The sequence below is a fragment of the Bolinopsis microptera genome, chromosome 5, assembly GCF_026151205.1.
Source record: "Bolinopsis microptera isolate Bmic1 chromosome 5, MBARI_Bmic_1.0, whole genome shotgun sequence".
NCBI lineage: Eukaryota > Metazoa > Ctenophora > Tentaculata > Lobata > Bolinopsidae > Bolinopsis > Bolinopsis microptera.
The window spans coordinates 15,882,071-15,909,112 of NC_087076.1; the positions used below are offsets into that span (position 1 = coordinate 15,882,071).

The 27,042-nt window shown below is 40.2% G+C and overlaps 1 protein-coding gene across 1 annotated transcript; it reads left to right on the top strand.

The window, feature by feature from the left end:
* The first annotated feature begins 21 nt into the window (after nt 1-21).
* LOC134815378 (N-alpha-acetyltransferase 60-like) lies at nt 22-26,103 on the top strand. Its single transcript, XM_063823911.1, has 6 exons — nt 22-194; nt 12,647-12,937; nt 13,595-13,711; nt 14,136-14,256; nt 14,385-14,623; nt 25,230-26,103. Exons 2-6 carry the CDS (start codon nt 12,848-12,850, stop codon nt 25,341-25,343), a joined length of 681 nt encoding a protein of 226 aa, XP_063679981.1. The 5' UTR covers nt 22-194; nt 12,647-12,847; the 3' UTR covers nt 25,344-26,103.
* Nucleotides 26,104-27,042: the final 939 nt, after the last annotated feature.

A 27,042-nucleotide genomic window follows, 5' to 3' on the forward strand; every position in this document is an offset into this window, starting at 1 on the left:
CTTTCTAAACATCAGTATCTCAATTTAGCCGAAGGTAGTAGACAACACACCAATACAACCCAAGAAGAAGACAGCGCATATTTGGCACTTTTCCAGAAGTGCATATTTGTCACTTGTCCAGACAGTGGTGGTGATTCCTGGACGCTATGGCTCCTCCGCTCAAACACTCCTCACACCTCCCATCTTGTCGATAGGTAAGCGTGAAATATCAGCTTCAGAAAACCGAACTATCCCGAGTTTATCGCACATGTTTTAGAAGGAATGCTGTAGGGGGTGGATTTGAGTGGCTCTGAGGATCATGTCGGCGGTATTCGGGGTGACTGACTGGCTGGCTGAGCTGGAGGTAACGCTCAGGCCTGGTGTTGCTAGGAGACGGTGGCTCCCCCGTGCTCTGTGATAGTCTGGTGGCACCGCTCTCAAAAGAGTGGCGCATTCTCTGATCTGCTGAAATCTAGACAATAGTTGTGGGCATTTCGTTGTTTCTTGTTAGCTTTTGTCGTTGTGAGAGAACTGCCTGAAATCTAATGTCGAGGTCACTTTATGACCATTTTCATTGTTATTTCTGGTTAATGTTGTCTTCAGGGACTATTTGGCTGTACTGATACGACAACATGGCTCTTATCCGTAAATTACGGGTGTTAACTGTACGAATTTGACGTCAAACAATTGTGATAGAATAATAAACCAAGTGCAATTAGAGGATTTTCAGAGACTTCTTTCTCCCCTTAATTATAGTCTAGCACTAGTTATAGTTCATACTTCTAATCAGTGGAACTATTTAGTAGTTGGGATATAAGCAGGCTAGTGGACAGAATATGTAATAACCACAGTGTATATTATGCTGACCACGTACTAGTATACTAATAGGTTGGGTAGTCTGTAACATACCGAACATACTTATGTCATCATAATGGTGAGGTTTCTCGGAGATCATTAGAGTTACTCTCCAGGGAATCAGTGGGTTTACTACAGAGGAGAACAGAGTTTGATAGTGGTAAAGTGTACAGGGTGTTCCAAGACTCGTGTTCAAATTAGAAATTATCATCTTTCATTTTACGAAGGAGCAAATTATATGCAATCGGTTTTAGAATGCTTTTTAGGTTTTACATTTTATTTATTTCTTGCAAAATCGTTTCAAAACTAATTTTTTCACAAGTTTGCATTCTGAGTTCTTCTCTGGAACTCTGCTCTTTATTTTAGCAGGGTTTCAGTTTGAGGTTGATGCCTGAGGTAGTGATTTAAATTTTAAATTAGAGAGGAGACATGTCAAACTTAAAAGGTATAATCTTATGTTTTCCGTTATTACAACTAAATTGCCAGTAATAAGTTCCGTATCTCGAATATATAAAGATATTGTAGAGCTGTATGTACTACAGGCAGAATGAGATGCTGAATGGCAGAGTGCCAGTGTTATACAGATACAGAATGTACTGTGTATTATTATTATTGATTAATTACCCACGGATACACTTACAGAAGGGTAACTCCTCTCTTTTGGCCTACTTTTGATAAGTACATTATATCACGCCTCCTCTGGTCGTCTCGCCGTTATTACTTTTATATGTTGATTAAATTGTGTACTCAGTAGAACACGTGAAGTGTTTGCTTTTCTTTGTCGTCAGGTAGTCCGGATTCCACTACAGCAATACCCTGCAGGTACACCCTGAACAAACTGTCTGAACGCCAGTCTTCAATTCTAATCTAATCATAGGTCGTACGTTTAAATATAATTGCTGGCATTATTTACTTGTTGCATTATAACCCATAAAAACTACTCCCGGCTCATAATAGAGCGTAAGCGTAGTTATTTTACAACCCTAGTCCCGGTTAAACTGTGTTAATAATTTGACCGGCGGCTAGTTTGACGGCTCGTATGAGATGACTTTTTACAATATCCCGACGCACAGCTTGTCCTTTCTTTTTAAGTTTTCACCGACGAATCTCAGATATTTGAGATATTTGGTAGTGTCGTCAGGTCCCAGTACTGAGCTGAACAAAATGAGAACCTCTATCAAAGGAGTCAAGACCAGTGACAAATGACGTGTGCTCGAGTTAAAGAACGTTGCTTATACGTCCAGAAACAAGTTTCAATAATCGCAGGACACTTCTGATATTTACAATACCCTCTAAATCTAATATCCATCTCTCTCGTTTGAGTCGTTACCCCGCTCCATGCAGCATCGACCCGCTCACTAACTAACAGTAACAGTTAATACTGTCGGTACACTCGTCGGTACACTCGTCATAACACACTTGTAAGTACACTTGCACTTGTCAGTACACTCGTCAGTACACTCGTCAGTACACTCGTCAGTACACTCGTCAGTACACTCGTCAGTACACTCGTCAGTACACTCGTCAGTCATCTCTCGTGCATTAACAGATTAAAATCCAAAATAACGGTCACGACGTCACGTATAAAATCAAATATGGTTCACCTCCTCACGTCCACTGGGCAGATATATTGTTTGACATTATTTTATTCGTTGGACCATTATATCGTGGTTATTCTACAGAATGAGATTGGGTTGGTTCGGCCGTTAGAGAGTATCGTTTACTTGTTTGCCTTGATCTCTTAATATACATCATTGTTCATGACCAACCGAAAGTTCAGAGCTTTCGGGCATCATGATGACTCTATTGAATATTCTGAATAAATACATGCTTAATATGCCATACTCTGTTTATGGGTATATGCTTGATGAATTAGATATATTATATATTGTGAGGGTGGTTCAACCTATATATCATATATAGGTTGAACCACCCTCACAATATCACTACTTGGTTGCCGACTGTAACATGTGTGTTGGTGTGCTGTTTTATTCAGGGTATTCTGCTGTATTCAGGATATTCACGAAACATTGGAACGGCTTTAAATATTATGTTGTTTCCTTTAAATATCTATACATCATTTTATGAGGGAGCAGTCCACTATATTTTCCACTCATTTTCTTTAATCTGTTAAGATTTTGTTACAACCAGTTCAGATGTATCAATACTAATAATCCCAAAATGTGTGTCTGTCTGTCTGTCTGTGTGTGGGAAATTTCCGAACGGTTTAATCTAGAAAACGGTAAGAGTTATGGGACTGGCATGGGTTTTCCGGTATAGTTTCAAACAAACTCTGTCGAAGCCAATGTGCAAATTTTAAAAAAATCGGCCTGTGGTAAGTGGTTTAATTGATGGTTTTGTACTGCAAATGTGATATCAAAGTGACTCACTTTTTGTCCCTCTCACACTCTCTCCTTAATCACCCTCTCTTCCCATTTACAGCTCCCCTAATTACCGCTTTGTACATAATTAGGTAATTTGGCAGTGGAGCCTATTAAGTATTACTATTGGATACTTATAGTATTACGTGATGGGCCTCTCAAAATTAAATTTACTCTATAAATGGGGTCGGTTTCAACTGAGCGAGTTTATACTTTTGCACAATTTTAACTTTTGCACTGTTCATACTTTTGCAAATCAACTGCGATAGCGAAATCCCTGCCGTAGGCACGGGTTACACTAGTATTACATATTGTGAGCATGTATCTAAAATATATACTTCATCTTGGCTTACTTGGTTTATAATTTAGCCACAGTAAATTATTTGCTCATTTCTCGTGCGGAATATATACCAGATATACATTCTGTACATGTATGTAGTATGTTCTCTATGATATTATAATTTTATTTAATATTTCTTTGTATGTTACTTGTTCGTTTACAACATATAGTCTCATAATTTGTACGAAATAAGGTTTAAGTTTACCGTTAATTTTTCAGTAGATGCTTGGTCTGCCTGCTCCTAATTTTAGCTTTCAAAACGTGGCTATTACAAATAGGAAAACTTTCTGAGTAAATCAAATGTAAAATTAGAAACTGTAATTATGTCAATAAAACCATTAAAGTGAATATTCGCATAATTAAGGTGCCATTTAGTAGGGTGTGCATTGTGTAAATCTGGTGCTGGAAGAGGCAGCTGAGTTTAATACACTATAAGCACAATACACTGTGCAGTGTACATATAATACTGGGTTAAGTTCTCTTCAGTTGTGTCCCACAACGACAAGTTTTATGAAATAATGTATAAATTCGCTGAACCGAGCGCTTATCATCATCCACCACCTACACTTCTCTCTTGGCTCCTATTGGTTGATACCCCACACGTGGAGCTGTATGATCGTCTGATTGGAGGACCCCCAGCACACATGTGAACAGTAATAGTGCAGTAATTGTATATTAGAGAGACAGAGAGAGAGCGTATAACGATGTGTATAGTTGTCATGGTTACAATGGCAGTGTACTGGCTCACTACTGGGTGGGTATATGTGTAGTAGTTCAGCCTTGTACCTAATTCAGTTATTATATGTAGTATGCGTCTTTAAGTGAATATTACTGAAGTCTGAAGTCTGAACTCTTGTTGTTGTTGTTGTTGTTGTTCGAACGTGTGTTGACTTAGATTGTCATATTCGTGTCTAAGCGGGGCTAGTATTTCCTTCCTGTGTCCCATTATATGTCTCAGTCTGCTCTTAAAGATTATATTTTTATCATAAAGCTTACAGTTATAATCGTTCGTGTTATCAAATTTTACCTTGTAGCTGCATCAGTACTTTTAGCTATAATACTGTTATACAATACTAGGTTCACCCTACACCCTACACCCTACACCCTACACCCTACACCCTACACCCTACACCCTACACCCTACACCCTACACCCTACACCCTACACCCTACACCCTACACCCTACACCCTACACCCTACACCCTTCACCCTACACCCTACACCCTACACCCTACACCCTACACCCTACACCCTACACCCTACGCCCTACACCCTACACCCTACACCCTACACCCTGCACCCTACACCTTACATCCTACACCCTACACCTTACATCCTACACCCTACACCATACACCTTACACCTTACACCTTACACCCTACACCCTACACCCTACACCCTACACCCTACACCCTACACCCTACACATTACACCTTACACCTTACACCTTACACCCTACACCTTACACCTTACACCTTACACCCTACACCCTACACCCTACACTGTTTAACACTATACAGATGTCTGCTTCCATCATCAGATCAATCTCATTGATTAAATAATCTCCCAGCTCTGCTATCTTGTGTCATGTGTGTGTGGCTCCTACACATTCAGTGTGTTGGTGAGGTGTGACACGTGTGTGCTCCTACACATTGAATGTGTTGGTGAGGTGTGACATATACTGGCAGCACTCTAATAATGCACTCTGTCTGTCTGTCTTAACACTGATCTTATTTGTGATTGTGTCGCCGCTAAATTGACGCCGTTTTAATTCGATTCCAGTGTTCCATTTACATTTATGTGATTAAGAGACGGTATTTTATTCGGTAATTGTTGTGGAGATAGGTCTGGCAAATTACCAAGCAAAATACCTGGAAGTGAGAGTGGGAAAGAAGGCGTGGCAGGGGAACAAGCTAAGAAACAACCACATTCCTGAAGAGCAGTGTGACGTATCTTTAATTAGGGTAATTGTTATCCGCATTAATGAGGAGGAGGAGTGCCCACACTGTCCGCGGTTGCAGGTTTCAGTTTTACATTGTTCTAATAACTTAATAACTTAATAAGATTTGTAAGAGAGGTAGTGGGTAGGAGGTCTCCGATAATATAAGCTATTTTTAGTACCAGTATATTTACTGTAGTGATCTATTTTGAGATATATATATCAGTATCACGGTCTTCTTTATCGCGTTACTTTCATTCAATTTACCGGCCGTTTTACGTGATAATTGTGCGTATTTACTGTTCAGTGGTCCGAATAGGAATATCAGTTGCTTGTTTTAGTGTTGCAGATATTCTGTGTAGTGAACCTTTATATTCTCATGTCGGAGAGTGAGTGATACCAGGTGACATTTATAGCCATACTACAGCCTGTTATATACTACACTTTATATATCATTACTATACACACTGGCTTACTCACATCATAGTTTAAAGCTGCAGATTTAACAGTTTGATATAGGCTTATTGTTCTGCACGCTCTAGCTGCTGTGTTCACTGTACGTTGTATAGTGTATAAGTATACTGTATACCTTAGAATGTATACTTTATACTCTATATTGTATATTGTAAAATGTACAATACACTATACAGTATAGTGTATACAGTCTACAGTGTCCGATCACCGATATGCACAACAGTTTTCAGGTTGTCTGTATAATATGTACGGGGTTTTGTCCTCCCGTTTTCCTGGTATATATATAGACTATTATAGAGAGTATACTCTTCTGGTAGCAGTCATCGTCATAATATTGTGGCGAGTACTAACTAGTACACAAAATAAGTAAATAAATTTTAAGTTTTTTATCCGCACACTGCACTCGTAAAAGAAACGATCGACTTCAAGACTTTCTGAAATCGAAGGAAACAATTAATTAAGGTTCGCGGCCGATGAAAAATGGGGAATGTGTGAGAAGTGAGTTAATAGAGATGGTGAAAAGAAGTTGAGAGTTCTATTTAAGCGTTGTCTGAGTGGTGGCTGGGAAGTGTGTTCCCGTACTGTGTCCTAGTTCATAAGGTGTTGAAGTCGCTCTACACCCCATTTCTCGACAGCTCCTCTTTTAATTATCCTCGTCTCCTCGTCTCCCAAACAGTCGAGAGTTCCCTCTCAAAGTCTGAGCACTGCTCACATACTGCTTACGCTTTTTTTAATTATATTCCTCTGAAAACATTTAATTTCCCTTCCTCTGGGGATTCGAAACACGTGTTATCGTGTTCTGCCACGTGTTGTGTTGCCATGGTTACTAGACCACGACGCTGTCTGTATCTAGAAGTGTAAGCATGTCACAATATCTCCATTTCATGCCTACTGTATTTTGGTTCTCTTAATTCATCACCAGTTTCTGCTAACTCGTACGCCTGGGTAACCGTTAGTTTTCAACCGATATCTCATTGACCTATTAACTTATTAACTCATTAAATGTACGATATTGTTTTATCGAAATGTACTATTTATGTGGCTTCAAACTGTTTTGTAACGGTTTTTATAAACACTAAACACTTGGTACATCTTGTCTCCTGATAGCAATTTACTATAATATTATATACTACTGTTATAATTTATATAAAGCTAATATTTATATAGTTTGTAGTTACTGCTAAGGACTACTGTATAACAACTATTTATTATATGATATATGCGTATTTCTCAACAGCTAGACGATTCAATTTGTCTGAATTTTTGCTAACTCGAGCTTGAGAAATTCTCAATGTTGCTGTCGTAAATTGAAGCCTTTTACTTAGTCTTTAACTTTCACTACCGATCAGATTTATTGACGATTCATATTAAGGGTCAGATTGCCGAGGTATTTGTGGGAATTTAAGAGAATTTAAGAGTATTCCGTCATTGGATTCCAAGTCAACTTAAAAGTTAAACATTTCGTTTTTTGACCCACACCCAGCACAATATTTACGCGTGTAGTTTATACACCTTGTACAGTTTACACACAATGCACGTGTAGTTTACATTGTACAATACACGTGTAGTTTACACTGTACAATACACGTGTTGTTTACACTGTACAATACACGTGTTGTTTACACTGTACAATACACGTGTAGTTTACACACAATACACGTGTAGTTTACACACAATACACGTGTAGTTTACACACAATACACGTGTAGTTTACACACAATGCACGTGTAGTTTACACACAATATACGTGTAGTTTACACTGTACAATACGCGTGTAGTTTACACACACTCACACAATACACGTGTAGTTTACACACAATACACGTGTAGTTTACACACAATACACGTGTAGTTTACACACAATACACGTGTAGTTTACACTGTACAATGCACGTGTAGTTTACACACAATACACGTGTAGTTTACACACAATACACGTGTAGGTTACACTGTACAATACACGTGTAGTTTACACACAATACACGTGTAATTTACACACAATACACGTGTAGTTTACACACAATACACGTGTAGTTTACACACAATACACTTGTAGTTTACACACAATACACTTGTAGTTTACACACAATACACGTGTAGTTTACACACAATACACGTGTAGTTTACACACAATACACGTTTAGTTTACACTGTACAATTAACAATACACGTGTAGTTTACACACAATACACGTGTTGTTTACACACAATGCACGTGTAGTTTACACACAATGCACGTGTAGGTTACACACAATGCACGTGTAGTTTACACACAATACACGTGTAGTTTACACACAATGCACGTGTATTTTACACATAATACACGTGTAGTTTACACACAATACACGTGTAGTTTACACTGTACAATACACGTGTAGTTTACACACAATGCACGTGCTCGTTATGTAGCAATTTCCCACATTTCCTGGATCTCCTCATTACGGTCCACACTAACTATCTCATATCTGACGGACTCGCTTTACTTCAGAGCTGCTATTGTCAGGATTGGTTTGCCCGGCAGAGTTTAGTTTATCCTAATCGTTTCACTAAACCTGGAGTTGCAACGCTTGATCGCCCTATAGAAATAAATGTAAAGCCCATATATATTGAGCTTGACTGTGGAATGAATTGAACGGTTTTAATTTTATCATATTATTTGTTAATCATATTACAGTTTGTATTATAGTTGTAAGAATCATTGCTATTGTGCTGCATTGTGCTGCATTGCACAAGACATTGCCCAATAACTGCTTGAGAGAGAGAGAGAGAGAGAGAGAGAGAGAGAGAGAGAGAGAGAGAGAGAGAGAGAGAGAGAGAGAGAGAGAGAGAGAGAGAGAGAGAGAGAGAGAGAGAGAGAGAGAGAGAGAGAGAGAGAGAGAGAGAGAGAGAGAGAGAGAGAGAGAGAGAGAGAGAGAGAGAGAGAGAGAGAGAGAGAGAGAGAGAGAGAGAGCGAGCGAGCGAGCGAGCGAGCGAGCGAGCGAGCGAGGGAGGGAGGGAGGGAGGGAGGGAGGGAGGGAGGGAGGGAGGGAGGGAGGGAGGGAGGGAGGGAGGGAGGGAGGGAGGGAGGGAGGGAGGGAGGGAGGGAGGGAGGGAGGGAGGGAGGGAGGGAGGGAGGGAGGGAGGGAGGGAGGGAGGGAGGGAGGGAGGGAGGGAGGGAGGGAGGGAGGGAGGGAGGGAGGGAGGGAGGGAGGGAGGGAGGGAGGGAGGGAGGGAGGGAGGGAGGGAGGGAGGGAGGGAGGGAGGGAGGGAGGGAGGGAGGGAGGGAGGGAGGGAGGGAGGGAGGGAGGGAGGGAGGGAGGGAGGGAGGGAGGGAGGGAGGGAGGGAGGGAGGGAGGGAGGGAGGGAGGGAGGGAGGGAGGGAGGGAGGGAGGGAGGGAGGGAGGGAGGGAGGGAGGGAGGGAGGGAGGGAGGGAGGGAGGGAGGGAGGGAGGGAGGGAGGGAGGGAGGGAGGGAGGGAGGGAGGGAGGGAGGGAGGGAGGGAGGGAGGGAGGGAGGGAGGGAGGGAGGGAGGGAGGGAGGGAGGGAGGGAGGGAGGGAGGGAGGGAGGGAGGGAGGGAGGGAGGGAGGGAGGGAGGGAGGGAGGGAGGGAGGGAGAGAGATTACTCAATTAGTATTATACCGTGTATACACTGTATAATGATTACACAGTACTAGGTGATCCTTTTGGTTCTATTTACAGTATAGTGATTGTTGGGTGGTTACATCATATGGTTAACTGATCAACAATTATCCAGCGTGGTTGCACGTTTTGCAAATTGTAACCAAAATGGTACAGAAATGGCATTTCCACTTCGGGTGTGATGAAAAACTTGGTTTTCCTCCCACGCGACCTTCTGCAGGAATCCGTATTAGCTGCGAAAAACTCTACTGTTTCAATTACATCAGAGTTGCTAATTGGTATCTGAATATTTGAACCTAGCTCTCTTTGAGATCTCCTTAGCTCACTCTTGTTACTATAACATACCTGTCTTGAGGTCTACTCAGTCAGATCTCATTACTTACTTCTCAGTACACACTTGTGTCACCACTAGTGACTCACTACCCCTCCTGTACCCCTCCCGTACCCTCTTGTACCCCTCCCGTACCCTCTTGTACCCCTCCCGTACCCCTCCCGTACTCCATCCGTACCCCTCCCGTACCCCTCTTGTACCCCTCTTGTACCCCTCCTGTACCCCTCCTGTACCCCTCCCGTACCCTCTTGTAAACGGTGAGCTTTGTATCGCTCTAACATCCCAATGTACTATGGTCCCCTAATAAAGTGTTGTACCAATAGACAGGGTGTATTGCGCCACACTGCCCCCTCATTTGCGGTTTACTAGGGCCTCTTAACCCGCTCATCTCTCGTAGAACTGTTATCAGTATATGGTTCGTTACCGCTAAGATAAGGTTCCCGCTCGATTCTCTTAACAGTTTAAGTGATATATGAACAATATAACACCACTCCTTTTTAAACTTTTAGATCGGTATACATTTTATGTACACTGTACATTGTACATTGTACATGATCAGTGGTCGACCGGGATAGAAATTTAGTCCCGGCCGGGACCGGGCCGGGATGACCTTCATCCCGGCCGGGACCGGGATCGAAATGAAAACCCGGCCGGGACCGGGATTAGCCTCATCCCGGCCGGGACCGGGACCGGGACCGGGATTTTTCCAATATTTCTCAATCTCAGTTAAAATGAAACAGTGTTAAATGTTAAATAAAATCTTCCAGAACAAACTGAGGCATGTCAAGTTAAAATTGACAGTAAGTAGTAGTAACTACTCTATCTCTCTCTAATCTCTATCTCTCTCTATCTTTCTCTATCTCTCTCTCTCTCTCTCTCTCTCTCTCTCTCTCTCTCTCTCTCTCTCTCTCTCTCTCTCTCTCTCTCTCTCTCTCTCTATCTCTCTCTATCTCTCTCTTTATCTCTGAGATTTTTCATAGAATTTTGATCATGTAACATAAACATTTCACATAAGACTTGAAAGTTGAATTTTCAATAAACTTTTGGCGACGAGAAAGTGAAATGATCTAACTATTAAGAAGCACTGTAGAGCACTGTTGTAGTAAAACTTTTCGGAAAATGTTCACAGGTTCGTGAAATTTGGGCTCAAATATACGCTCAAAAACCGACTTTATTTTGGAAAAATCCCGGCTAAAAACAAAATCCCGGCCGGGACCGGGACCGGGACGGGGACAAAATCACCAAATCCCGGTCGAGCTATGTACATGATACTTGTAGTGGTGTGCTCATGCCCTCTTACATTAGTTCTCCAAATGTGATATTGATGACAGTTTTAATGAGCAAATTCTAAGTTGAGGACTGCTGATCACGCCATACATGGGCGTGTCCTCTTCGGTAAAATGTATTGTACATTGTACAATGTACATGTACATTGTACATGTTTATTGTACAAGAACAATCAGAAATAAAACATTCAACTTAAAGTTTCCTGAGAATCTGCATTTTGGTTGTTTTCTTATGCCCCACTTCACTATCACATTAGAAGAAATGTTTTCAAAACTTGTCTAATTTAAAAATGCGTGTGCCGGAAATTTGTTTTAAAGTTATATATCAAAGTAAAGCGGAATCCTAGTGTCACAGTGACGTCAGTTTATTCTGACGTCAGTATAATATATTTCTTATTTGATGAGTGAATGTGTAACACTGCTCAGGTTACAAATTAGCATAGCTTCCAAACAATGATCCTCCCGACACGTATCATTTTTCAGTGGTTTCCTTTACTTCGACCTGTCATTTCATTCCTGAACTAAATCATTCAAATATTTCGCATATTCTTCCTTTTTGTTTGTATTTTTATTGGTTGTTTGTATGACTTCAGTTCTCAGTGCGTTAAAACTTGGTGTCAAAAATGTGGTTCCAATAGCATTCCAATGGAGGTGCACATTATCGTATTATCAGCCCTATATATTCTAGAACATAATACTTCTACAATATGCATATATTCAGAATATTTAGTGATCATTATATTCAGAACATTTGCAGTGATCACGCATATTTCTAATTTCATGCCAGCTCGAATAGCGGGCCCGTCACAGCACATGTGTCTAAATATTTCGCTCGATTATAGCCAGCTTTATTACAATATGACTTATTGACAAGCTCTGCGGTGTCCGACAAGTTGCGCCATGTCTAGTTAACAGTTTGTAATGAAGTTACTGTAGTCGGTATTGCAGACTCATGTACAACATCTGTCAACCGCCCTCCCCACAAATTAGCCTTCTTCAGCTACTTTCATTTTAATGTTTTTTAAATTACTTGACGAGCAAACCGTTGCGAAGGGTAAAGCTTACATTAGCTTTGACACTAAGTAAATCGTTCATCGAGTTATGGATAATCTCCATACCAGTGCAAGGGACAGGGGTGTAAGAGTGTACTGATACTAGTAATACACTAGGAAGTTATTGCTGTTTGTCTTTAGTTTGGTGCCTGGATGGCGGCCACTAGTGGTTATAAGGTCGTTATAAGGTTCGCTGCTCTTTGATCACGGACGGCTGCATCGCTGCGATTCTGTCATAGTGATCTGTACAGGTGTTGCTCAACACCCTTTTTAAAATGTAGTTACCAATACCCATAACTGCAGTGTGACCGAGTATTTGCAACGTTTTATAATTTGACATTTTCCACGCTACTTCATTGCAACACATCTCTCAGTAAAACTTATTTTCTAGCTCGATTGAACCCTCTCTGTCGTTATGGGCCTGAAACTCTGATCTTACTCGGGAGAACGAGCCACACCAACACACGTGCGAGACAAGACGAACATTGCACGTGGTAGAAGTACGGTAGAAAGTGCGGACGTGCGATAAAGTGAGAGCACAACGCTTCGCGAGGGAGCTGGGTGGTTGTGCGCTGTAGTGGAGGTGGACTGCATGCGGAGTACTGCCGCCAAATATCCGGACTACAAGCTCCGACCTCTACGGGCTGATGACGTGACCCAGCTCAAATATCTCCACACTCAGGTATATTGACTATTTTTATCTGGTTGTGAATATCAGCACAATTAGCTGTGTTACTATTACAGGTCTTATTATATAGTTATTGTTTGGGTTATTAAATTTTATATTCTACTCTATAGCATAGACTCGGAGTTTATATACTTTTTAATACTTTCAACACTACTATATAAAAAAATAATTTGAGGAAACGATGTAACAGAGTCGATGTATTTTAAGTTTCATTACGTCTCAATATACTTAGGTTTAAACCTCATTTCTTTAATTATGGTGGTAAAAATTACTTAGTACTAATAATGAAGGTGGTGATGAGCTTACTGACGTATTTCTTGGAATAAGGCATTTTTCCTAAGGCTCGTACAGGCCGATCAACACTACTATATAAAAAAATAATTTGAGGAAACGATGTAACAGAGTCGATGTATTTTAAGTTTCATTACGTCTCAATATACTTAGGTTTAAACCTCATTTCTTTAATTATGGTGGTAAAAATTACTTAGTACTAATAATGAAGGTGGTGATGAGCTTACTGACGTATTTCTTGGAATAAGGCATTTTTCATAAGGCTCGTACAGGCCGATATGTGCTCTTTTATATTATCATCTATATAAGAGTAACATATTAATGACATGATACATAGCAACATGTCCCATTATCTTACAGTGGTTTCCGGTGGAGTACCCGAACAGTTGGTATCATGATATTACCACTGACACGGAGAGGTACATGACACTAGCAGCCGTCCAGGAGGACACCATCATTGGACTTGTTGTCACCGAGGTAATTATCCGGTAATTACATAATTACATAATTACATAATTGCATAATTACTTCATTACTGGAGCTATAATCTCTCCTAGCTCATCCAGGGTCTCATTTATTCGTTCTATAATTATTCAGTTCTGATGGAGTAATAAACTACAATTTCATGGTATTCAGAATTTATCACTCCACGATCTACTATACCATAATTATCATTTTCGCTTTCTTTTCGGATGTGCACTAACTTTACAACTTTACAACAGGACATTGCTTCAAAAATCTTCATGATAGCTTACAATAGAATATCATTATGAACTTTAATAGGCTGATTATATCATACACAACCACCTTTAGTCTGGTCATTTAACATCTTCAAGGACATCTACCTGCAAATCTCATAAATGACTGGACTACTTAAATAACCTGATCCGACCCCTCTCAGTTGAGACAGAGTAAGTCTTGTTCTCCGGACGAGATAGCTCTCCTTGACAGAGCACAATTGAGGGATAGTATCCTGACTTATATCATGACACTTGGAGTCAGACAACCCTTCCGCCGTATGGGTACGTCTTCAAACACAAGGAAATATTATCTTAAGTCACGATTTTTACTTCAGCTATTGTACAGTTTATTGATAACAGATAACCTAAATCGTGACACAGTACTGCTTATAACACCCAGCAATTTGCAGGTATAGCATCTGTGTTAGTAAAAGAGATCTTGTCCCGTTTGAAAACCCTGCCAGAAGTAAAAGGAGTCTATCTGCACGTGCTAGCGTCCAACAAGCACGCTATAAAGTTCTACGAATCCCTGGGGTTTGGGTGCTGCGAGTTCATACCTCATTATTACAGCATCATGGGACACTTTCAGAACGCCTACTGTTACATTCTCTATATGCACGACGGTCAACCTCCTCCTACCCCCATGCAGGTCAGATATTTCAGATATTGAACTTGAAGTGAGTTTGTTATCCGAAACTTTTATAGTTTTACAGTCACCTCTTATCTAGTTATGGCTTATCTTGACAACTTAAGACTTCTATTCAATTTCAAAGCGGCTGGCATGGTGATAATTTAAACTCCAGAATGCATGTATATTCCCAGTTAATAATGTAAAGTGCTAAAGTTAATATAAAAATGGCCGAAAATATGTAATCGATACGAAAGGTAGAGAGATAAAGCTGAACTCTTAATACACTGTAATATCTATATTATTACTTATAATTAAATCATTTACAAATCTTTTGAAAAACCGAAATATAGATAAAATTAATTCATAGTTCCTAGCAATTAAGTTTTAAATTTAAACCCCGATTTACTGCAAACATTTCGTTTCCCAAATTGGCGCTTAATAAAGCGAAAAGTCAAAAACTCGCGGCTCTAGCCTTTTCCCCCAAACTCTTACAAAAGACAACTAAACATATCTCAGTTTAGTTCTGAGTCATTGTAAGTTGCTGCTCTCTGTTCCTCAATTTTCTTGCAGCTTGCACCTTACAGTGGTATTGGAGGGACGTGAGATGGTAAGGGAGGCAACCTTGCTTGCAGTTCAACGGTTTCAGCGTTGATATATTCAGCCTCCAACTCCACTTCCACGTTTCTACAGAGGCATTTTCTTAGCAGACATTTTCGTGCAGCAACTATTATCAGAACTAAGAACATGCCAGCTAAAGCACATGCCACAGGCAGAATAATATTGTAACCTGAGATATTGTTCTCGTCATTCATATTGTATACCAAAAACACTCCATTTACCAGAAATGAATTAAGTTGATGCGGAAATACCACTACATACTACATACTACATAGTGGGTAAAGAATTCTATTTGATCTAGACATACCACTGGTAATACAAAGTGTCTTCTGCTCGTTTACGACTGTTCCATCTGGGCAGTCGGAGCAGATTGCCGCACCTTTTATTGAGCTAAAAGTGTTTCCTTCGCATCTAACACATTCCTGGTCCGTCATAGTGTAGTTCCTGTAGCTCCCTTCCGAACACACATCTGAAACAAAGTAATTAGATACATTGCTTAAAATATCAAATATTATAATATTCCCTCTTTAAATTTAAAAGAGCCATTGGATAATGGTAAATTGGACAATATACCAGTATAACTTGATGGGAGTTTTAGTATTCATTGCAAAAATGCAGTTATGATAGGTACATACCACAAAGTGTGTTCTGCTCGTTTACGACTGTTCCATCCGGGCAGTCGGAGCAGATTCCAGCACCTTTTGTTGAGCTAAAGGTGTTTCCTTCGCATCTAACACATTCCTGGTCCGTCATAGTGTAGTTTCTGTAGCTCCCTTCCGAACACACATCTGAAACAAAGTGACGCTTTTAGTTGATTAAACGCTCAACTTTATATTTAAAAAAAATATCTTACAATTTCATAAAGTGATATGCAGATGTGATAAAATGGTGATAAAACATTAACCCACCTCTAATATCCACTGATAGTGTCCAAGTAGGAATCTTGATGAACCTTACTGTACTAGTCTCCCATTCTGAGGATGAACATCTTTCATTTTGACTTGATTCAGCAAAATTCATTTCTGCCACCAATACTCCGTTACACTTGATTGCAATTCCTTTGAATCCCAGCTTAATGAATGTCCAAATCCTCACGTCATTTTGGGCGTCGGGTAGATCTTGCAGCGCAGTGTCATCTTGGCACATGTGAATGAAGAAGATAGGAGTATTACTTAATCGCACTACAACTCTTGCAAACGGTATACCGTATAAGTGCGCAACATCAAAACGTATTGAATCACCACTTCCTATCGTGGAGGTTGTCTTCACTTCAAGAGGTATATCATCCCATATATGTGGAAACCAGACGCCATTTTCTTGATTTTTCCATCCCCCCGCTGAAAAAATTAGAAATATTAAAACATGGATGTTAAAGTTAAAGAGTAAGAAAAGGATATTTAGCTACCACTAATTCCTGTCCACATTCGTTTAAAAAGTAACTTTTGCAGTGTTGAACAGAAGTATAGTGTAATAAAAAAAAAACAATTTTCAAACCGTTTCCTATTGAGTGTAGTAGTGAGACTATGAGGGATATTGGTACCAATCGTAACATGGTCTCACTTCTTGAAGTCAATATTCGCTCTAGAGACAAGTTCTTAACACATTGATCTCCTGTCCATGCAGTTCAACTTCAATTTACTCCAATTTATATTTGTGAGTCATCCAAATGATGAATATTTGCAAATTGCAAGGAAAAGCAGTTAAGCAAGAAACGTATGACAACTAACCAATCAGAGAGCTATATTCTAGTCACGTGATATAGAGAGCGTATGTTAGCACTTTCTGAGGTAAAAAGAGTCTCCGATAATGCTGATCCGGTCATATTCTATTAAAGCTACGAATCCAATTGAAACTTAATCATAAACAAGAATTTCGCCGCGGTTAAACCACCCACGATCAATTTTCCCTACGATGTACTACTACTTGTACCATCAAATCTTTTGAGTGAAAAATGTGACTGGAAAAAAGTGCAACATATTTACATACTAATTACTATGCAATGTTTTTTTTTGTAAATGAGAAGGATTCGTGCATGGTAAAAATTTACAATTTATTTCACCAATGCAGCGCCGCGCATCAACATTTAATAAATCCAGAAAATAACTTTGCGAAGGAGGAATTTCACTGTAATTAATTAACACATGGCTATCGTCATTCGTCGCGCGCAGCATACCATACGCTTCCTATACACTTAATTATAGGGGAGTGGTATATATTGCGAAGGAGCAGACTTTTTTCGACACCGTAGGTTCATCGGGCCACCTCATATATCCAAACCCGATTACTTATTCCCTACGATCTTTTTGCCTTCGGCAAGAGTAGGGAAACAAATTAATTGAAGTCTGACTTTCAACTGAGAGCAAAAAGATAAAGGAATGTGGAATGTGGTTATAGAGAGTCATACAGTGAATGGGAGATCATACAATGGGAGAGCTCACATGAAGGATTGTTTCCTTAATATAAGTAAAAAATCCGTGGGTGCGGGACGCGGGTGCGTTCGTTCACGCGTAATGTCAGAAAGGGAGCGACGTAAACTAAAAGTAAAACTCAAAACCAATTATAATTTCTTTCGGAATGGGTAAAACCTGGATGTAGTCCAGTTACTAAAAATAGATCCCCCAGTCTCTTTCTCTCCTCTGATTTAACCGTTGTTTACTCTTTCACTGTACCGACACAGAATCACTGCGTATTGTGCGGGTAAAACTGGTCACGTGAGCGTTTAGGACGTGTCTAATTGGGCCGATACCAACCCATAGGTCACGTGACTCCTAGAATCAGCTGCTGAGTATACTACCCAGAAAACCGGCTCGGTTTAGAATTAAATTAGCAAATTCGAATACTTTTCATCAAAATGGAACTATTTGAGTATTTGATCATATTATATACGTTCATCTCAAGAAATTTTGATTATTTATTGAGACTGACTTCGAGCCTTGCATCTGTTAGAGTAGGTTCAAGTGGCCAAACTTAATTTGTGATTCCTTCCACATTCGTCTAAAGCTGTATAAACTATCCATGTCAAGTGTGAGGACTGTATATGTGCCATTAGAGATATTATTTATTTGCAGCGGTTGCAGAATGGCCGCGTATGCAGTGGCGTAACGAAAGGCCCTGCTGACCCCGCTGTGCAGGGGGGCGCCGTCTTAGGGGGGCGCCAAATCGTCGTTTGAATGTGGGACAATTTCGAAAACTTAACTAAAGTACTAGCAAAACTGCGCGTTTTGCTCTAGATACACACTTTTTTAGAGATTTTACCGGCGTATTCTCTAAAATCACCTAATTTGTTCAATTTTAGGGAGGGGCACCAAAAGGGGAGGGGCGCCAACAGGGGGGCGCTTTTTTCGGCAGGGGGCGCCAACAGGCAACGTTACGCCACTGCGCGTATGCTTTCCACATTTCTATGCAATTTTATATCCGAATTCGCGATTTGTCGCACCTGAATTGAGCTTATGTTTCCAATCAATACAAATATTTTCCATGAAGAAACGAAACAAACGGATAAATGAAAAATTTGGTATACTGGGGTCACTATTTCATCATTTATTGCAAAATATAAAGAACATCCACAATATATGTGAGATTTATATCAAAGTAGCTTGTTTACCCAGCAACAAAGTAGCTTGTTTACCCAGCAACAAAGTAGTTTGTTTACCCAGCAACAAAGTAGTTTGTTTACCCAGCAACAAAGTAGTTTGTTTACCCAGCAACAAAGTAGTTTGTTTACCCAGCAACAAAGTAGCTTGTTTACCCAGCAACAAAGTAGTTTGTTAACCCAGCAACAAAGTAGTTTGTTTACCCAGCAACAAAGTAGTTTGTTTACCCAGCAACAAAGTAGTTTGTTTACCCAGCAACAAAGTAGTTTGTTTACTCCCCACTCCCTGCGACTCAGCAACATAGTGTATAAATTCTAAAAGTACTGCAGATAAGCTTCCAGCAGCTGGAGATTAGATTTGAACTGTCTCCACTTCTGAACTACTAAAGTTAATCGTGACCACACAAAAGTTCTGAAACTGGGCACGAAGTTATAGATGAAGAAGTTGCTCAGTGTGTTGAGATAAGCAAGTGAGACTGCCAGTCTGTAGAAGTGGAGGTGGAAGTAAATGTTTGTGACAGGAACATGGTCCTCTCCTAGCCGGTATATTGCGTAGGGCAGTCTCATTAAACTATATAAAAAATAAGAATAAAGAATAAGGAAAAGGAACAGGAATGAAGCCAATACCAGAAGTGAAACCCCACCAAAGAATAATTGATCCTTAGGTAGACCTGGTGAAATAAAGTAACTGAACTGTAAGTTTAAGAAAAGACGGAAGGAATAAAGGAGAGAGGAAATAATGTTATGTGAACATCATCAGCAGATGACTTGGCACACCGGTTTCGGGGGTTTAATACCTGTACCGGTTTAATGTGCCAAGACCCCCTAGCAATCACTCGTCAGTGATCACCTGTTCACGTTAAATGTGATGTCAAGGATGTCGCTGACATCAAGTATACTGTATTTGTACAGAATACTAGGCCGGTCTTTCAGAAGCTTTCTGAATTTACTCTTCAGGAGTCTGTCATTATAACATCTTGAAAGAAGTGTCCTATAAAGGGTGTTGGTAGAACACAGAAAAGAATCAAGGTCAGGTATAAGATACCGTACACCACAGCAGTAAGAACAGCAGTTATTATCCCCTGGTACCTGGGGTATTGTCCTACCTTCCGGGAGAGTTTGTTAGCTTGAATCAGGTGCAGTATCATGATCACCGTGCAGGTTACAACCACGAGGTTGGGGATTATCATAGTCAGGGTTATTTGTAGAGGCATCAGCCTGGCCCACGTGGGGGAAGTGAACAAGTAGTCGCACCCATAAGACCTGAAGTCGAACCTAACATTGTCCTTATCTACCAGCAAGAGCAAGAGTAGGAAGAAGGAAGCTGATATCCAGACAGCTGCACATGATACATGAGAATGCCACCAACTCAGAAACCTGGTTTTTAGCGGGAACTTTAGAACGAAGAGTTTGGTGGTTGTCATGGCACATACCAGGAGTACGCTGACCGTGTGGAAGTAGTTGTAAGTGTAGCCGAGCAGGTAACACAGCCCCTTCCCAAACACCCACTTCTGGGTTATAAGGGACACTGCTCTGGGTAACACGGTTGTTACAGCTACCAGGAGGTTACATACCGCTATATTGTGGATTATCACTACGATCAGCTTGTTCAGTTTCAGTGCCTGGTACTTTACGGAAGCTATGAGGATGGTGGTGTCTCCTAGTAGAGATGCTAGCAGGATGAAGATGTGGTATCCTATCCAGGTGTCGTGTAGTGCGGCGTTCTGGATCCCATGTAGAGCGATGTTGGAGATGTTAGAGGGGAGCATCTTGTTTTGTTAAGGAGATGCCTGCGTTTATAAAGGAGTTCTGTCCCACTTGTGAGAAGTGTGAATATTGGATCTTGGTTGTCGTTGGTTGATGGTTTAGTGTAAAGATCCAAGGGAGTTTTAGAGGTCAAGCCTTGTTAACATACTGCTCTGAGATATTTGAAGTTAAGTGAGATATTCGAAGTTTAGTGGTTGAATATATTTCGTGTATCAAAAACTCGAAGAATAAATAAGTTTTTAGCAAGATAAGATTTGTACCTCAAGAAGTAGCTCAAATACTCTAAATATTATCAACATACGAGCATGGATAGGGACTGTTTGTGGATGACATTTCCAATGTCTCTTAAACGTGTTGTATCAGTTTAGTCAAAAAAATATCGACCTTTTATTGGTTAAACCGTGGAACTGGGAACCGGACCCGAGGGAGGAGGACACATAGGCGGAGAACACGAGGGCGTAGGACACGAGGACTTTCCTAAAATGGTGGACACGAGGGCGGATTTCATTATATTCACTTTAACATATCAACAGCATGGACACGAGGCATCAAGTGATACTCGCAATTAGGCTCTTCACTTGTCGTGGGAAAAGGTTCCATAATCCATAGTCTCACTGCAGTAAGGTATTTGGGCATATGTTGACTTAGGTAGAAAGGGCCTAAGTCAACATATGCCCAAACAAATTATTGGAATGTGATGTTCAAAGATATAAATTTGAAAGTTAAAAGGACCTATGTACACATAAGCCCTGTACGGGTCACGTACTGTAGTGCGACACGTACTCTAGTGCGACAGAGAATTTTCAAGGCCGACACTGTCGCACTACAGTGCGCTACCTGGACTGTAGTGCGACACGAACTAAAGTGCGACGAAACACTTTACACATTCAATAAAAATTGGCCCAAGCATATGAACTTGTTATCCCAATTGGAGATAGGTAACACGACTCCTGTCCGACAGCGACATCTGTCCGACAGCGACATCTGTCCGAATCAGGGTACCAGAAAAAAACGACATCTGTCCGAAATTGTGACCTGATTTCAATACGACACATTTCCAATTAGAGACATGATCTAAACTGTTACTTGCTAAATTGTATACGTAACATGTCCAATTTGAGATATGATCTGAGCCATAGTTTACTACCAAATCATCTACAAATCATCTACAATCATAACGGATCCATTTGGGTGCACGAGGCTCAGGCAATTCCCGCCCGTCTCTTTTGGTTTTCTTCACGTCTGTAAGGGCTTGTTCTGCTTTAAGGCAATCAAGGAACTTCCAAATTGAGGGCTTCGAGCAGGACAGCATTGAATGGAATCCGTGATGCCAACCTTCTGCGATGTTGGATGAGCGAGGAATCCTCATCTGTGCAGCTTCGTGTTGATTCCACATGTGGGGAGCGAAGTTAGGATTGGTGGTTGATGTCCCGATCCAAGTGTTTTCGTGTCTCCAGATTCGAGGGACGTCAGTCTCCGGTACGTAGGCAATCGCTCCGGTCATCGCGAAGAAATCCCGAACAGGAGAGTTTGGAGTCAGGTACTCCTCCCAGATGTTGGTCTGCTTAACATGCTTCAGGAGGGCTTTCTTGTAGTGGAAGTTACATCCGCTTCTGGTAGTGGAGGGCCACACGGAAGCAACTGCGTTGTGAATGGCGAGCTCGTAGTCCATGAGGATGGATTGTGGTTGGTAGCCCCCAGAAGCCCAGGTGTCTATCTCCTCGAACAGGTTGCGGTAGAGGGTCGTCGTTTTTCCAGGAAGGCGTGTCTGAAGCCATTTAGGACAGGGTTCTCCGAGCCTTGTTTGCGTCCAGGGATAAACTGAAGATTGGTTGCCATTGTGGATTGCGATAAGTGATCTCCATACTGCTGTCCTATATGTATTCATGTCCTGTGATGTGATCGACAGCTTGTTAGGGTACGGCTAGCACGATCCTGTTCTCAACTAGTCAATCACGTATCGATGGATCAGATCTTAAGGGATCACATCAGCTTTAGAACGTCACGAGATTACCCGTGAGCTTGTGAAATACGAATGTGAACCGAAATTACAATATGATCCGAAATTCGGACAGATGTCGCCAAAAACGACTCCTGTCCGACAGCGACATCTGTCCGAAATCCCTAATTCAGCTTTCGGACAGATGTCGCTGTCGGACAGATGTCGCCCAATCTTGGAGATATACATACCTTCATACGGTGCGTGTGATAGGAATGAGGATAATATGCTGCTGACGAGTTACCCAGTGGATCACACACTGCATACGTGGCTTGAACTGACCCGAAGGAATTATGATCAGTGGATCACTTCGAAACATGTGATATGAACCAACGAATCGTATTCGCAAGATCACTTCGCAATAAGTGACGTGAACCGACCCGACGAATCACTTAATGGTCCATAAGAAGGATAGGATGTGACCTCAACTTGGAAATAAGTCAGGATATTTTGTCGCACTAGAGTACGCTACCTGGATCGTAGTGCGACACGTACTGTAGTGCGACAGAGGGTTTTTTTTGTCGGACTTCACACTAGAGTACGTGTCGCACTAGAGTGCGTGTCGCACTAGAGTGCGTGTCGCACTACAGTACGATTACCGCCCTGTACCAATTCTCACATGTTAGATGTTTCAATTAATTAAGAGGGGCCTATGTATCACATGTTTTTTTTAATGGGCATATGTCAAAATTAAATCAACTACCCCAATTAATTGAAAAGCTTCAGGAACATTTTCAGAGTGTCGGCCAGTCATTCTTTCCATTTAGGATACATAGAAATCAAATTCAAATGCCTATCCTAAAGTTAATTTCCATAAATAGGTTTTTATGCATTATCTCAAAACGACTTTTTTCGACATAAGCCTTTTCTATTTTAATTTATAGGTGACGATGTATGGATCAGGATATATCGCTCTCTCCGCCTCTGCAGGGAGTGGGACAGTAGGTCCAGCTTCTTAAGACAATCGCAAGAATCCAATTTTTGACACTACCGCATCTCCAACAAGTCCTATATTTAATTACGTTTGTATATTTAACTGGATAGATCAACTTTATCTAAGTTGATTGTAAATAAATTCCAAGCAGCAAATGCTGAATAGGCAAATGGGAAATCATAGGAAATCGGGCGTATCTTAGCCTTTAAATGCAATCCTATCAGCCGCTTTCGCCATATATCTCAGCAGAGTACAGACAAACAATAATTGTAAAGTCGCTTCTTTCTGGCTGTAACATTTAACGTGTCCCGAATTTTAAATTTAAAACCCGGTGGAACGCATCTTCTTGGCTATTAGCCACCTTCTTGGCACATTTACTCTTCCTTTGTTGCCGTTAACCTGGGTAGGGCCGGCGGTCGAAATGGCAGATTTACAAAGGTATGATAATAACACCCTTTTGAAATGGGTTTTCCTGGGCAGTCAAACGATCAGCGAGGATTCAATGAATCTTTATAATATTATGTCGTAGAATGCTTTCATTGCCCTTTTATTTCTAATTTTGCCGTTCGTCTCTGCGTCAGAGCACAAAATTAGGGGATGGTACAAATCCAGCTAGTCAAGTGGTCACGTCTGCAGCCTCACTACGCTGTGCAGCATCGATAAAGACTAAAAGAACTTTCTGGAACGCCAAAAAACCACATACTGAGCTGTGATTGTCCTTTATAATGGTTTAGTGGCATTAGTCCGTACCTGATTGTAGAATACTATCGTGCATTATAACAGAGGGAGTCATGTGGTCGCGATGGCATTTAGTGATGCTTCAAACTTGTAATCGGTTCTTTGCGTTATAATTTAATAGTTAGCATTATAAATTTATCAATCTCGTACAAAAATTCGACCGTCTCGGTCCTAACATTAATACCCGACTCTAAAATACTAGGAATACTGAACACTAGTCTGAGAGCTTGACTATAACATAAAGTATAATAATAGTATAATAAGATAAGAGATCGTACGTGTCCTTCATCTTATACTGATTTAGATAATAATAATAATGGTATTGGTAATATCATTAAAGAATCTATTCTATATATTATTCTATATAATAAATGTGATAACAACATATTGGCCACGTACAAATGAGTTCTCACAAACTAAAGTAAAGTTTGTTTAGTGAAGAAGTGTCAACCTTAGCGAGATCAAAGTGTTGTCTCATTGGACCCCGGGCCTCTAAATAGATAGCGGAGGTGCTGGTGGTCTCCAAATATAAGTATCATATTAAATCTCAAACATCTTTCAATATTTCGACGTCTGTAAGATTAATTTGAGAAACCTAGTATACTTGACCTTGTGACCTAATACATGGCCTTATAATCAATTACCTTATAGTTAGTTATGTACAATACACCTGCCTCGTCAAATTAATCTTGTGACCGTTTGACCCCGTGGTCTAGAATATTGTTGGCTGAGGAAATGATTTACCATGCGGGATACATTGAATTTATAACAACCAAAACGACTAATTAAAACGACGAAAACTTCTTCTATAATTGACTCTAGATATAAAGTTTCTTAAGTAGACTTGCTGTTCAAAAGCTAGTATCGAGGTCGACTAATATTTTGAAACAGATCCTATTCTGCGTTGAGATATCTGCTTCTTGAATATACTTAAAAAGTTACAAAATTGTCTTATCTCATCAACTCTCCATTTCAGGTGATAATAAGATCGCTGAGAAGTGTATTTTCGTACGTGTACACGCTCTGGATGTACGTTTATATGGCAACCAAGTCGAAACTGAGACAGCATAGGACTATAGCTGCTGGGTGATCGTGTGTATCTAGATTTAAATTATGTCAATTCAATTTTATTTTGTTCGTGTATTATGAATGATGTTCGAATTTTAAATTTTATTTTGAATATTTTGACGGATTTTTGGTTTACTGAATACTCACAGTGTCATTGAATGTTACTCGACAAACTACAGTTTCTTAATAAAGACTTAAGACATGCCCATAATATGACTATTACAATTTTAAATGGAGATTGTTAATATTTAAACTAGATTAAGTTATTCTTTTTAATTTCCTGTTCATAATTTTTGATAATAAGCCAAAATGTACTATCTCTTAACAGTAAACTTTGAACCTAATTTCTACCATCGAAATACTATTTGAGTCAAACTTGGTAAAATTTGTAACTGCTAAAGGAAGTGTGAAATGGGAATTGGGATTGTTTCTTTTGGTATTAACCAGGATATTCTACAGGAGATTCAAAGTCTCTTTCTTTCTTGAACTTTAAATTCTTGAGACCATGTCCCTTTTTATTCGTTTCTTTTTTTCCTGTATTTCGAACCAAATTCGGTGTATAAACTGTCCAATCTAAGAATCTCCAAGACTTTTACCAACAAGACCCTGAAATTGGACCAAATATTTTTCACCTTTTGATTGAGTTGATTGGATTTACGTTTAATAAGATAGGTTTGTATAACTTAGTAAGAGATATGTTGTGTTGGATGTATGGGTTTATAACCAGCTTATGTTGTGGTTTATTTATTGGTAAAATATATCCGTATCTATTTTATTTAACAAAAGCACGCTATTTATTTATACACAAAACAGATAATATCATGGCATTTATAAACGCATTTCATAGCTGAAATAATTATTAGCATGTTCTCATAACACTAACAGAATAATGTAAAGTTGCCTACAATTCAACTAAAATAAAATACCCAATAAAAGAGTAATCAAGAGTAAAATGATTTACTGGAATAATATCCACATAATTATCCACGCTCCACTAGTGTGTCCAGAGTCAGTGCCCTCAACTATATTACTAGCCCCAATCAAAAACAGTATCCCTCCTTCTAAATACCAATATCGAGAACAGAGCACCTGATACTGCCACCACTTTTACGGTATCCCTCCTTCTAGATACCAATATCGAGAACAGAGCACCTGATACTGCCACCACTTTTACGGTATCCCTCCTTCTAAATACCAATATCGAGAACAGAGCACCTGATACTGCCACCACTTTTACAGTATCCCTCCTTCTAAATACCAATATCGAGAACAGAGCACCTGATACTGCCACCACTTTTACGGTATCCCTCCTTCTAAATACCAATATCGAGAACAGAGCACCTGATACTCTGATACTGCCACCACTTTTACAGCATCCCTCTTTCTAAATACCAATATCGAGAACAGAGCACCTGATACTGCCACCACAAACAGTATCCCTCTTTCTAAATACCAATATCGAGAACAGAGCACCTGATACTACCACCACTTTTACAGTATCCCTCCTTCTAGATACCAATATCGAGAACAGAGCACCTGATACTGCCACCACTTTTACAGTATCCCTCCTTCTAAATACCAATATCGAGAACAGAGCACCTGATACTGCCACCACAAACAGTATCCCTCTTTCTAAATACCAATATCGAGAACAGAGCACCTGATACTGCCACCACTTTTACAGTATCCCTCCTTCTAGATACCAATATCGAGAACAGAGC